Source organism: Balaenoptera musculus, chromosome 11 (assembly GCF_009873245.2).
Source record: "Balaenoptera musculus isolate JJ_BM4_2016_0621 chromosome 11, mBalMus1.pri.v3, whole genome shotgun sequence".
Classification (NCBI taxonomy): domain Eukaryota; kingdom Metazoa; phylum Chordata; class Mammalia; order Artiodactyla; family Balaenopteridae; genus Balaenoptera; species Balaenoptera musculus.
Genome location: NC_045795.1, coordinates 156,121 through 169,923, shown reverse-complemented (window position 1 = coordinate 169,923; position 13,803 = coordinate 156,121). Strand labels below are relative to the sequence as shown.

The window sequence follows — 13,803 nt, the reverse complement described above, 5'->3', positions numbered from 1 at the left end:
CTCTGTGGGTTTATACAGCTTCAAGGTGACAGTTCGTGACCTGCAGAGCACCGATTACTAGGTGATTGTCGTGGGTGCCACGAGGGGCGGGGGAGCCCACAGGGTTGGGGCCCTCGCCGGAAACCCTGCTTCCCTCATGCTGTTTCCTCATGCCCCCTGGCACGCCCTCACAGGTGGGCAGTGGAGACACCTCAGGGCCTCGAGGCCTGGCACCTCCACCTGGATCACCTGTTCTTCACCCAGGTAGGCCTGTCAAGTCAGAATAAGCATCGTGATGCCCGTCATCCCACACCCATCAGGGGCCGTTCTGGCACAAAGTGTCCTGCCCCGAGCCCTTGCCAGGAGCGTCCAGGCACTGGAGACGCAGCACACAGGTCAAGCCTCCTTCAGCCAACGAGCCCACACACCTCAGCTCCTGTAGTCCCGCCAAACCTCTCCTTTAAGTAAAAAGTTAAATTTCCTTCTTCCCCCACTGGAGTTCGACGAGAGAACGTTGGGAAACAGACTTAAACTGCTCTTCACACCGGCTAGTGTCCTTCACGTTGAAGCCGAGAGCGGAGTTGGGAGACGGCCCTGCGCACCCCCCAGACTTCCCTCTGCTCAAGCGGGGGACCCGCTTTCTCTCCCGGGGAAAGGAGTTCACGTCTCCTGCCGTCACTACCCTCCTTCTGGAGGAGGGAGTGGCCTTAAAATAAAGCAGCGTCACTGCCGGGGGACAGCCTCCGAACGTGCCTCGTGGCGCCCGTGGCAGAAGCAAGTGGGATCCACACCCCAGCTAAGGGCGGGCGCAGCGTGTGGAGCTGCCCTTCACCAGATGCATGCACGTGTGGTGGAGGCGAGACCCCAGGACGAAACAGCCCAGGAGACAGTCCCCAGGGGCAGGTGTGCCCAGCAGGGCCCTCGGGGGTGGCAACCACGATTACCGCGGGGTCACCGGGTGGGGCAGCAGGGCCCTGAGATGGCCTGGGGGCAGCAGGGCTAAGGGCAAAGAAGGAGCCGCAGCAGAGGAATTAGGTAAAAACCCTTCCCTTGTCAAAGAGGACGCGTAGTTCCCAACATATGATGACACAATTGCATATGTATTGTTTAAAATGAAAACAGGCGAGTTCACAAATTACTTCTGGACACCGAAAAATGAACTCTGGTTGCTTTTCTTCTGGGCAGCACCTAAACTCTGGCTTTGCAATATTTCAGGTACATTACAGTCTTCTGAGAGAGGCGCAGTACTTCAGAATCCCTGGGGTGGCTGTGGAGAAAGAATGTTACTGGCGACCGATATTAGGACAACATTTCAGGTTACAGGAATAGATCTAGGCGTTCACGTTGTACCCGTATTTAAGTCTTCAAGCTGACTCCTAAATACTTCTTCTGTTAACATATTTACATTTCTTTTTGGTTTAAGGAAAACATTACTTTAGAGCAAACTGTCTTGGCTGTAGGTGAGGAGCTCCGCGGCTGCGCTTTCCTTTCTTGCTGTACATCTGGGGCCTGCACGAGTGTGGAGCCTGGCCAGCTGGCTTGGCCTGACGTCGGATTTACCCACCACAAAGCGCTCCCAAAGCCCGCATCAGAAGCTTCGAGTGGCCCAATGATATGATCCTTTTCCCTTTGGCTTCAAAAGCAATCGTGACCAAACGCTTTCAACCGTGAGGCAGAGTTGATTGGAATAATGAAAAACACTTTTTCAAAAACCGTTTAATGAGGTAGCTGAGATCAAATCCCAAATCCACAGCAGACATGAAGGTGCTTAATAAGTGCTCAGGCATTAAATGTATTTTTAAGCGCAAACCGTGACAGTGCCTAACAACTGCTCTTTCTTCCTAAATCCCGAAGGTGCATGCAAGCCTTGCGAGGGGTTCCCCAGAGTGAGAACAGCAGGAGGCTGGGAGGAGGGGAAGCTGGACGGGGGAGCCGAGGGCGGGCGTCTGGGCTGCGCCCCACACCACCCAAGGGCCGGCGGTTCAGGCGGGCACACACCGAGCAGGGCTCGGAAGGGCAGGGCTGAGCAGGGCCGGCGGCGGCAGGAGGGCCCGCTCGGCCACCTCCGGGCCCCGGGGCCCAGTGCCGCCCTCAGAAGGCGGAGGGGGCCCCTGCTGCCCCCTTGGCCACCCTGAGGCCTCCCCACTGCCCGCTTGCAGGCCCGGCGGCTCCTCCACGGCCACCTCCAAGTGCCTTCCAGCGGATCTCGCACGGGGAAAGGCAGTGAGGCCGATGCCGGCAGTGTGGCTTTCAAGGCAGCTCCCGCAGCGCACACGTTCAGAACTCACGCTCACTCACTCACACACACGCGCGCGCGTGCACGCTCCCCAGCTTGCCCACGGGTGTGAGGCAGCAGCGTCTGGGCGGCGCAGAAGCTGGGGGTGGGGCTGCTGGGGTCTCGGGGGGGACCTGGATCCACCGGGACACCCCTTCCCGTCCGCGGGCAGGGGCGCCGAGGGCTCGGCTAGGTCTCCGTGGTGCAGCTGCCGTAGGCCGGAGGAGGCGCGGCCGGGAGGCCACCCCAGCGCCCGGCGCCAGGCGGGGGCTCCGCGCGCCCCTGCTCTTTGTATTTACCCAGAATGCCTCTGGCTTCTTCTGCATCCCGCAAAGGGCTCTCTCCGTACTCCTCCTTCAGCCACTGGCGGAACTGGAGACGTGAAACAAACCAGGACGTCACACAGCTCACCCCCTACACTCCCACCTGCTACCTGATGGTGCAGGTTTGCCCCTATGAACAGGGGGCCAAGGGGCATCGGGCAGTCAGCTCTGAGGGTTAGGGTTAGCAAGAGAAATGACTGCTTCTTCCAGGTTCTGGCCTGAGAACGTGAAAGCAAGCCTGACCAAGGAAATGGCACTTGACCCCAAGACAGAGAAACAGAAGCTACCATGGGGCCTGAGGACGGTGGGAAAAGGGAATGACCGCAGCGGCTGGTGGACGAGGGGCCAGTGATACTGCAGAGGGGCTCAAGGGGTGTCCTTGGACCAGCCGACCTCGGGGGGCCTTTCCAGCCTCCACAAGTCTGGGCGGGCGTGGAAGGACGGAGGTGCGTTCCCAGCCCCCGAGCACGCTTACCTGACGGACCTGGCGCTCCTCAAACTCCTGGAGCTGCCTCTGGAAGCCCAGGTTGGGGTTTGCGCAGGACCTGCCCGCACGCACGGTGCGCAGGGCGTCTTCCCAGCCGAAGTCGGTGACCGTCATGATGTATGCCACCACCAGAGTCACGCTCCTGGAGACGCCGGCCAGGCTGCGGGGCCAAGAACCACACAGGCAGGGGAGGGTCGGGGACCCTGAGGACCCACCGAGGAAGCCTTCCTGCCTCGGAGCGCGCGTGGACAGCAAGCCAGTACGTTACTAGGCGATCACGCAGGACACGCCAGCTCTCTCTGCTTTATGCCACTAGAAGCTCAGGCGTTCTTCGCCTGTGCAGCCTCATTTTTTATTGGTTTTCTACTGGCTGCGGCTCCGGACACTTCCATCTTCTGATTCTCTATTGCGCCTGAGCCCCTCTTCAGATAGTCCCATCTCCCTGGACAGACGAAGTAACTAAAGGACATCCAGGGACTGCAGGGGTCCAGGATCTGAGCAGCAAACCCAGTTATGATCTGCAGCCATTTAGACAGCCTCACGTTTTTAAAGTCTGGTTTTCTTAGAGATACAAGGGCCAAGTCTATAACTTAAAAAACTCATTAAATACAGAAGCCCTTACCAAATATTTTGTGATCCTCTTCACATACATAAGCAGAGTGCCAGCGTGGGCACGCTCTGCAGGCCATAACGGTCAATTTTCTCTCACAGGCTGAGTAAGGGGACCGATTTTAAATGCACATGCAAATTAAGGTGGTCACAGAGAGGTGGTGCTGCGTCAGACTCAGCAACGGTTTAGATGGGGAAGTTTAGCGAGTTTCTCATTTTTAGAAAAGCCTATCTTCAGATTGACACAACTGTATGAGACACAAATTCCTAGAATATCAGGCCTGCACATATTCAAATATAAATAATAGTAAAAAACCACTCTCAAGTAGTGGTTCTTCCCTCGGGCTGTGTATCAGAAAAACTGAGAAAGCGTTAAAGAAAAATACATCCCCTTGGGCTGCAGCCGGGCAGGTGCTAACCCACCAGGCACAAGGCTCCAGAGCCCCTTGAAACGGCTCTGACTGCACCGCGAAGTGTTCTGAGGCAACTGCGAGCAAATGTCACAAAACCTGCACTTTGTGTTTATTACATGTCCCGCTCTTTTTAAAAGTAAAATGAAAATGGGCAGTGATGAAACGAGGGCCCACATTCCCTGAGTGCCTGCGATGTGTCAGGTGCAGGGCACTGTGCCTGAGTTCTGTGTCTTTCTCTGCAGCTTTCTCTGCACGATGTGTGCCCAGGTGTATGCGTATGTACCACACAGACTGCAGCTGAATGCGGGTGGATAGCTGCATAGGAATTGCTCAGTTCTAAGAGTCTATTCAGTTCTCTTTAAAGCAAAGTATAAGCCCAAAACACATAAAAGCTCCAATCTATAAACTGAGAAACAATGGTCATTTTGGTGTGACAGTAACGCAATGCTGAACGCCCACACGTGCAATCAAAACTCTCCAGCAAGAAGCAGTGTTCTGCATGGACACTGGGCGGAGCTCATATTCTGACGGGATCTCGGAGGAAGGCTGGAAAAGGAGTTTCTGTGTCGTGACCTCAACAGTCCCTGCAGAACCCTAACTGAGAAAATGAAAATCCTAAGTGAAAAGGAAAGAAAGGATGTACGGTTCTCTTTGCACAAAAGCAAACAATGGCTAACAAACAGGCAGGGTCGGGTGGGGTGTGTACTGGGCGTTTGGGGGAGGTGAGCAGAACAGGCCCGGGGTCACCCGGCAGGGGCACACGTACCAGTGAACAAGGCAGCCCTCACCTCGCAGGCGGCACTCGTGGATGAATTGAATACTTTCTTTGAAATGTCTTGTCCTGGGGTGAGGAAAAAGGAGAGAAGTGACATCACAGGCTGTTTCACTGAACGCCACTGACTTGCTGGGGCGTGGGTCCTGCCCAGCCCCATGGTCAGTCTGGGTCCCTCAACACTCAGCAGTACACTGACCTGCTCGCCAGCCGCTCAGGTGAGGGAGGTGCCCACCCAGTGTGGGCTCCCTGAGCCCCAAGGCCAGTTCGTTTCTGACAGTCTGTGGATAGGTCCTGTCTGCCCGTCCTCCAGGCCGGGGAAGGGGAGCTGCAGCTCCAGTCCTGCTCGGCCTCACTGGATATGGGACTTTGGGAATGTCACCTAGCTTCCCTTAACCTCACTTAGAAAGTGGGAGCTATGTCTCACAGGCTGGGACAAAGAAACGTATACCAACGTGCTTTGCAAACTCTGAGGTCCTGCATGAAGATGACACCATGATCTTTTCTCCTGACCCTCAGCTTGTCTACGACCCCCTTCTCCCGCCCCTGGTTCATGCCCAGCTGTGCGCACCAGCATGTTCTAGATGCGTAGGTGGGTTAAGTACAAGTACTCTGAGGGGAACCACCGAGTATGTGCTTTTCGACGTCTCCTGCCTTTGAATGGCTTATAAAGCAGCAAAACACCTAAAGCTGCCCATGGACTAAAGTCACAACACCTACTGAGTAGTGATTACTTAGCAGGGACTCTGCTAAGATGCAAGAGATTCAGAGCTGAATAAAATGTCGTTCCCAGCCACGCAAACTAGGACCGCTGTCTCCTGTCAGGGTGAATGACAGGAGTAAGAACGGGGAATTCAGGCAAGAGAAGCAGACTCAGCAGCTCCTGACTGCAGAAGAGACTCAGAAACCCAAGTGCCGGTGCCCGGCTGGATTAGGGCAGCTGGCACAGAGGAAACTGTAGTGGCAGGCCTGATGCCACCACGTGTGGAGGGGCCAGGGTCCCACCCACAGACTCTAGACTCTCGCCTGAAACCTGACTATAGAGCAGGGCAAGGGGTGCTTCTGCTGACTTTCCCAGGGGCAAACGCTCCCAGTGTAAACGTACAAAGTGAGCAGGGCGCCGCAACGCTACTCCCCCAAACCGACTTGCTGTAAAACAGGCAAGGAAAGATTCCTGCTGTGATCCTGAAATCCGAGGAGACCTCGGAGCAGGGCCGTGAGGCAGAAGCCAGGAAGGCCAGGCAGCAGAGCAGGGAGGGGCAGAGGGTGTGGCCCTGGGGGCTACAGGTCCGGTCTGGGGCGGGGAGCGCCGCCCATCCTGTCTCTCAGCAGGCGGAGCTGGCGGTGAACTCCTCTGATGCCTGGGAAGGGCTGGGGCTGCGGGGGTCTCCTCCATCACCCTGAGGCTGTCGGGCAGCAGTTCCCAGTCCCTCGGAGGCCCGTCTTCCCTCCAGTTCCGGCCACAGAGAAGTAAAGGGGAGGCTGTGGGCTGGGGGCCGCTCCTGATAAAAGGAAGGGCATCTCTGCCCCAGGCTTCCTGCCAGGAGACTGGGAAGTGGCTTGTGCCCAGAGTTGCGTCAGCCGCCCCGCGACCACAGGTGGCAGGCCTCCGGGGTGGAAGGGGCTCCAGGAGCTGCTGCCCAGGCTTCTTGGGTAGGGAGTGAAGTAAACCAACGTCTTTATAACTTAAAACACTGTCAATCAGATATTCTGCTATTTACAGTCAAGCACTGCCTACCTGATGTTAACAAGCGCAACGGTTTTAAAGACACTGAGCCACTCAGTGGCCGAGGAGCGGCTACAGGCTGCCCGCCCACCCTCTGCCTCGTGGTTTCCCCTGCAGACACGCCAGAGGGTGGGCAGCTTTGACTGTGGGTCCAGGGCTAGGCAGTTCGCCCAGGACCCAGGCCCATCTCAACTGCAGGCTAGCGGCTGAGGGCACACACTTCCGCACCCTAGGCTGGCCACACTGCAGTATCCAAGGGTTCCCAAGAGGCCTCTCCATGCCTGCAGCCCATGCTCTCGCCTGTCCTCTGTGGGGCTCTTTCTGGTCCAGGACAGCTGTGTCTGAGATGAGACAGGTGGGAAGAAGACCCTCCCAGCAAAGGAAGAGCGAATCAGGAAACGAGAGACAACGGCCTGAGCGCGTGGGGAGCACGGACGGCCTCGGAACACACTGTGGAAGCTACACCAGGCGGGTGGCTTGTCCCGGGGACCTGTCGGCCCTGGGGAGGCCACCGACACCTTGCAGAGATGACAAGTGACAAGTGAGCCCCTTTACTGAAACCCCTGGGTGGGAACCTCTTCCGCCTGCCTTTCACACCTGCATGTCCGAAACCACACGCACGAGGAAACCCAGGTCCTAAATAAGGCGTGGTGCTGGGTTCAAGGGTCAGTTTTGCCACGTCTCGGCATGAGAGGCTGAGGTGGGGTGTGGTCAGCAGGGAAACATCCAAAGTGGCCAGAGCCCAGAGCGTGTGTGCGAGGGGCCCCCAGACAAGGAAGCTGTGAGGAGGGTCTCCCCCCAGCCTTTCCTCTTTCAGCTCTGTCTGCATCAGGAGTCAAGTCCAGGAAAAACCCACCGACGGCTCCGGCCCATCACTGTTTTGGGACAAGGGCTCCGGCCCAGGAGCTTAATGATGCCCACGGAGGGCCCGCTCAGAGCCCCACCTCGAAACTTGACTCACGGGCAAGACCGGGCACGAGGCCAAGCCGGACAGACACTCCTCGAAGTGCCTCTTCCAAGGAAAGCCAGGAGGCAGGTGCGCTCAGCGCTCCTGGGGTAGGTTATTTCCAGGGAAGCTCGTGACATAAGCCCTGGCCCGGTCATCACACCCCTCCTCCACAGTGGGAAATACCCGGGGCTCCGGGCCGCACGTTGCTCAACCCTGGATCAAAGCAGAAGCCCAGAGGGAAGCACATCCGCCACAGGCTGTTTCACTGAACGCCGGTTCCCTATTCCTGATCTCTGTGCTGTACCTTTACTTCCACACAGAGACACGCGGGCAAGCTCTGTCGGAGGACAGCCAGCTGGGCACGTCCACAAGGACGCGCGCCTACACGCGCACGTGGCTGCCGACAATCGCCGAGAGCGCGGGGGCCAGGCGAGAGGTGCCCTTCCGTGGGGTTGGTGCACAGCCCGGCAGCTGTGCCACTGTCCCCTCCTTCCTCCTCCGCAGTCCGTGCTGGCCCTCCCCACGGGCCAGTGCATCCCAGCCCGCCCTCTCCATCCAGAGGCCAAGGGCAGGACCAGCCGGGTTTTCCTGACCTTCGGGAAAGGACGCTGGACGAACCTAGCAGAGCCACACCACCTGACGCTCATTCTTTTGAGTTTGGACCATCTCTTCTTACTCCAAGACTGCAAGACTTGGAGGCTGTGGTCCCCACTGTTGGGGGGTCTGAGGCGGTCCTGTCCTGCTGGGAAGGACTCTGCTTGTGGGAGGTCTGGCCCAGCACCTTGGGGGGCAGCTGGGCTCACCCCAAAGCCAGCAGCGCCATACCAGGCTGCGCTGACAGCACAAGCCACAAGATCCAGGCCGCTTCTCCTGCCCCTCATCAGAGTATGAACGTGTGTGTGTATGTGTGTATGCACGTGTGCGCAGTATGCACGTGTGCGCAGCAAAGGAGAAAAAGACCAGGAAAGGCCAGCACCTTAGGGGTTTTTTCCCTCAGAAAAGAATGTTTAAAAAAAAAGCCTACGGGTGGAGTGTCTTCTCTGGGTGCGGGCTCTGGAGGGTGGGCTCAGGTCAGAGAGCTGCTTCCTCCCGGGGCAGAGTCAGCCCAGCCCCCCAGGCCCTGCGCTGACCGGGCAGCTCTCACTGCACCCGAGGTGAGCGGGAAGGAAACTTCCTCACCCGGAGCAGGCTGCACACAGCCTTCAGCACATTTATGTCAAGGCTTCCGCAACTTTTACATTTCCTGCACTGTCAACATTTAAAGAAAAATCGCGGGGAATATGTGTACTGTACTTTTCATTTTGCCAAATAAGGTCATTTAAAAAACAAACAAAAACACACCCCCTCTCTACCATCTGCTACAACGTCATTTCACAAAGAGCAGTTCCACCCCAAAAAAGCAAGGACGACATAGTCTAAGACTAAAAAATAGGTTTTTAAGTTGAATGAGTGAAGTCTTATGAAAAATGCAATACACATTTTCCACATATTTCTCATTCTGCGACCGCAAAGTCCTCAGGAGTCGTGTGTGTGCAGGTGTGTATGTGCATCTTTGTCTGGAAGCAGGACAGAGCACATCAGGGCCCACTTAGCTCTGATCTCGCAAAACTGCTTTTTAATAATAAAAATAAAGAAAAATGTAAATGAGAGAAAAAGAGAGCTGGAAGTACAGAAGACATGAGCTAAACTAAAGAAAACACACACAAAAAGACAGGAGGTGGAATAAAGCAAGGAGGGTTTAATGCAAGCGCTCTGCATTTCTGGTGCCTCTTCTCTCCACAAAAACCCCAGGAACCTGAGACCCTGCTCGACTCTCAAGCCACTGTTGTCACCAAGTTTCTGCTGCGAAGATGTGACGCTGCAGCGCCACAGAGAAGACAAAGAAGATAACCCTCCCCTGATGGTGTCTAAATACTAATAGCAATCTGATAAACATTAAACTAAGAATGAATAAAATAAGCTGCGATACCTCCAACCATTCACTCTCAAGACACGTTAACACTCCCTTCTCGAAGAGGCAAAATATGGAATCTGATTCTTTGGAGACACTTAGTGTCTTTACACACTTGCACTACCTCACCTAATGCTACAGAAATCGTGTGAGACAGGTATTCCACAGGGGAGACAAGTGAGGTTCAAATGACTTGCCCAGGGAAGCACAGACAGAAAGCAAAAGCAAACATTTCCAGAAGCCTCAGTTCACTCAACCACTGCACGTCGGCCACTGGCAGAAGGGGTGTGCATTTGATGTAAACCCGACGACGCCTCCAATTCTGCAAATCACGCAGAACGCGTCAGCCTGGGGTCTGTGGGGTTGTGGCCACTGTGAGGACCTGAACTTCCACGTGTCCTGACTTTGTGAGGCGGGGTGGTAGTGGGGACCAAGCTAAAATTCTGATGTGTTACTGCTGTCTCCAGCCAGGGTTATGCATTTCGGGTTCCTGGAAGATCAGAGGGGAGTTTGTGAGGAGTACGGCCAAGACAGAAAACTGACCTTCCTGGAGCGTCTGCGGTGACCGAACGCAGTTAGTCTCCAAAGGTCACAACCCTCTTACTAAGCATAACTAGCAAGAAGAATTCCTGCTGGTATAGGGATTTGTGGGGAAAGAGTTAGGATATAAAACCTTAAGTTATATCCAAAGTTGGAAATAATTTTTAAAATCTGTAACTAAGTTTAAAAATATAAGCAATACAGTTTTCTAGAATTTATTTTTGTCATTAAATATAGGAACTCTTGGGCACCAGGAAGTAAAAGCTGCTAGACTGAAGGACCCCTGGTTCTAACTGGGTTTCCAGAGCAGTTAGAGGATTTGTCTCCTGACCATCTACATTGGCTGATGATACAGAAACTGAAGGCACATGCTCCTACTACTTGGTGAGTAATAAATACGAGCTACCCAAAGCGAGGTGGGTGATACAGAGCAGTCAAGAGCTCTGCCTGCCAGCGTTAACCGTCTCACCGTATCATGAATGCATGCTCGCTGTGCTTTCCAGTGAAATATCTGTAACAGGTAGAGAAACTCAAACTATTTCATAGGCTGCCTCTTAACATACGAAGTACCCTCGAATTCCAAGCTTAACTTCACGATCTCCATATAACTTCACTAAAGCAAGAAACATTTATAGAATCGTGGACATTCATGCACCTAAATCCTTACCTGTATATAAGCCTTGCTATTACTAATGGATCAAAAATAGAAGTTTCCCTGAAGAATCACACACGTGCCTATGAGCACGACTGTCTTTCGCTGAGTTATGGTCCGGACGCCCTTTTCCACCTGAACCCCAGCTCGGGCTGCTGCAGGGCTTCAGTCACAACAGCAGCGACGGCCACTGCCCAGCTCGGCCTGTCGCCAGCCCCAAGCCCGGACGCCGCAGCACCCACCTGCTGGACCACACTCTTGGCCGGGTTCAAGGAAAGGGAAAGAAGCAAACCACACATCGTAACCAGACATCCGTACACACGTGGGACAGGAGAGAACTAGTTCAAATCTTACGAGCTAGTCCTCTGGCCCCAGGTTGACTGTGCTCGGGCTGGTTTTGCCAGAAGATCTGAACAGACCCAGGAGACATCGGAAGTCAGGGGACCGGCGGCTGCACCCTCTGTCCCCGTCCTTCCCTGGATCACACCTTCCCAGCATCCGTGAGGGCCTCCTGAGCACCAGAGCTACCCTTCCTGTAACTCTCAGGCCCCACCAACGCACTCTGAGTAAAATCACACTCTTATTTTCAAAAGTGCTCGGAGGTCACGGAGAACACTTCCACACACACGGTCTCATCTCCACAAATCCTGGAGGCAGGCGTTTGCAGATGAGAGAACTGAAGTGCAGGGGCGTTAGAATGACTGGCCCGAGGCAGAGGGAGCTGCTTTTGAACCTGAGATCCCTAAGCGGTCTGGGTCTACCGCTCACTTGTCTGCACAGGGCAGGACCGCTGAGCGCCGTCTTCACCTGGTGAGTCAGGGTCCTTGCCCCAGACGTGGAGCACCGGGCCTGCCTCTACCGAAGCTGAAGAGTCCTGGGGCGGTTCGAGCAGAGTGGCCATCTGCCCTGACCACAAACACCCACGGGCTGTTGCAGTCGGATTCTTCCGAAGGGTCAGAATGCCAATCAGGTACCGACAAGTTCAACAGTGTTAGAATTTCGGTTTGAGATAAGAGCAGAGCAACCATTCTTAAAATAGCCACCAAAACATGGGCAGAAGATTGCCGTGGTCTCGAGAGAAAGGCAGTGGCTCACTTCCTTCCGTATACACCATGCCCTCCAACCACTTCTGTTTCTCGACACGACTAGTAACCAAGGAAGTTCTCTGATACTTCTTCTCCTTCCAGATCTAGGCTACTACTGTTTTCCTGGTGATCCTATAGAACCTTTCCTTCACCATCCTCGATCTTAAAGATTGACTTTTTCTGTGAAATATGGAGAGCTGTTGTGGAAACACAGGCTTTGGGTAGGAGGCTTTGGCCCTCCGTCCAGCCTCCCCTGCCCCTTCCTGGTCTGACTCTACACCTCCTGCCCCTGCCCTCACCTTTGCTCTTTCCCCCATCAGTCCATCTGACTATAGCCTCCCGTTTTTCCAAACAGGTAGACCTCACAAAATTACTGCATAACCTGTGATTTCTCTGCTCTCCAGCAGTGAAAAACCAAGGTTGGCTGACATTCAGTACTGGACTGCCTTCAGAGGGGTAAGATTGTACGGTCTGTACTGCTGCCATGTCGGGCCTGCAGGCGATAACGCTTGAGAACCATGAAGGTTCTCAATCCTGACAAGCCCGTGGACTCCCCAGTTCTCAACCACCACAGCCTCTTCCCTGATGAAACGCAGCAACGTGTCACTCTGGAAGGGTCGTGTGTCTGACCTAAAACAGGCAGCAAAGGTGAGTCTGCGAGGCAGAGGCCGGGTCGCCGGACGTCCTGAACAGGCACGTCCTCGGCTCCTGTGCCCCTCAGCCTGCCTGGCTCAGATCCAGGCTCAGGAAGACTTTCATCTAGTCCGTGCCACCTCCAGACACCGAGGAGTGTGGTGTCACAGCTGTAACCTCGGTGGTCTCCAACCCCTGTCCCCCATCCGCCAAAGCCCAGTCCCACAGGTCCTGTACGACTGTGGGGAATCTGCAAAGGAGAACGATTACGAATCTCTCCTTGGAGGGACAGAGAGAGCTAAAGCGGCATCAGAGATGTATTCAGCTGCGGGGAAGAGAGGGCAGGACTTTCCTGACCAGAAAAACCTGGTCTCTCAACTCAGACCAGCTTTCCAAGGAAGCTGTCCCTCAGGTGGCCGTTGGCCATGTGAGGCCGCTGGGCACTTGAGACGACGCTGGTCCGAACGGAATGTAAGTGTAAAAAGCACACCAGATTTTGAAGACTTTGTATGAATAAAAGGATATAAAATATCTCATTTTTAAAATGATGAGCACATGTTGAATTGATAGTATTTTGAGTATAGTGGGTTAAATAAAACATATTATTAGAATTATTGTCACCTGTCTCTTTTTTACTTTTTAATGTGGCTCCTAGAAAATCTAAAATTATATGTGTGGCTTGTGTTTGTGGCTCATATTCTGTTTCTATTGGACAAAATGCAACAGCTTCTAGGGAAAGGGTGAACATGCTAAAGGTTTGGTTTGAGGCACCCTTTGCAAAATTAGGCTCCTTATACACATCCCAGCGTCAGAGCTGCACAGTGGAAGGACCGGCAAACCAGGAGCACCGACCTCTTGGGCCTCCCACCTCGCTGCAGGGCAGCAGCTGTGCATCAAGGCCCCTCTGCTCTGATGACTTGAAGTCCTTTATCTTTAATATGTCCAAATAATACAGAAAAAAACTTACAGGTTTTGAGATGGTGAATCCGCTGCTGGAATGCACAGGTATTTAACCCCCTGTGGAATGATAAAAAATAAAATAAGATAAAAAGATGATACTCTGTGGAGAAAAACATTTAAAGGAACTATTTACTCAGGTCAAAAAATAAAAAGTAAAAAGGAGAAGTTTTTCACTCATCTTCTATTGCCAAGGAACTGGAGGAAGACTCTTAGTTAAGTTCCTGGTCATTTTCTATGACCATGCACACAAATATTCATGCTCTAGTTTGTAGGTTAGTTTGTAGGGTTTATCAAAAAAGCGAGATAATTGAGTCCTTCCCAGGAAGTGTCTACAAGTTTCAAAACTATCATCTCTGATGCTTGTTCAAATACTCTACTCTTTAAATCTATTTCATTTAAGATCCTGAATGGCCAAAAAGGAAGCACTGATAGTAAAAACCTTACCATGA

General features: G+C 53.8%; 1 protein-coding gene across 2 annotated transcripts in view; it reads right to left on the bottom strand.

Annotated features, from left to right (window-relative positions):
• Positions 1–1,058: 1,058 nt before the first annotated feature.
• Positions 1,059–13,803, bottom strand: part of DUSP22 (dual specificity phosphatase 22) — a 47,706-nt gene continuing 34,961 nt past the window's right edge. The window contains exons 4-8 of one of the 2 annotated variants that reach the window (XM_036868345.1): positions 13,362–13,411; positions 4,853–4,927; positions 3,053–3,224; positions 2,554–2,626; positions 1,059–1,246 (exon numbers count right to left, since the gene is read on the bottom strand). In XM_036868345.1, the coding sequence (XP_036724240.1) occupies positions 1,200–1,246; positions 2,554–2,626; positions 3,053–3,224; positions 4,853–4,927; positions 13,362–13,411 (417 nt within the window). In that variant the 3' untranslated portion in view covers positions 1,059–1,199. Of the gene's footprint in view, positions 1,247–1,677; positions 2,627–3,052; positions 3,225–4,852; positions 4,928–13,361; positions 13,412–13,803 lie in introns of those variants that run through there. The other variant, XM_036868344.1, reaches the window with a different exon arrangement.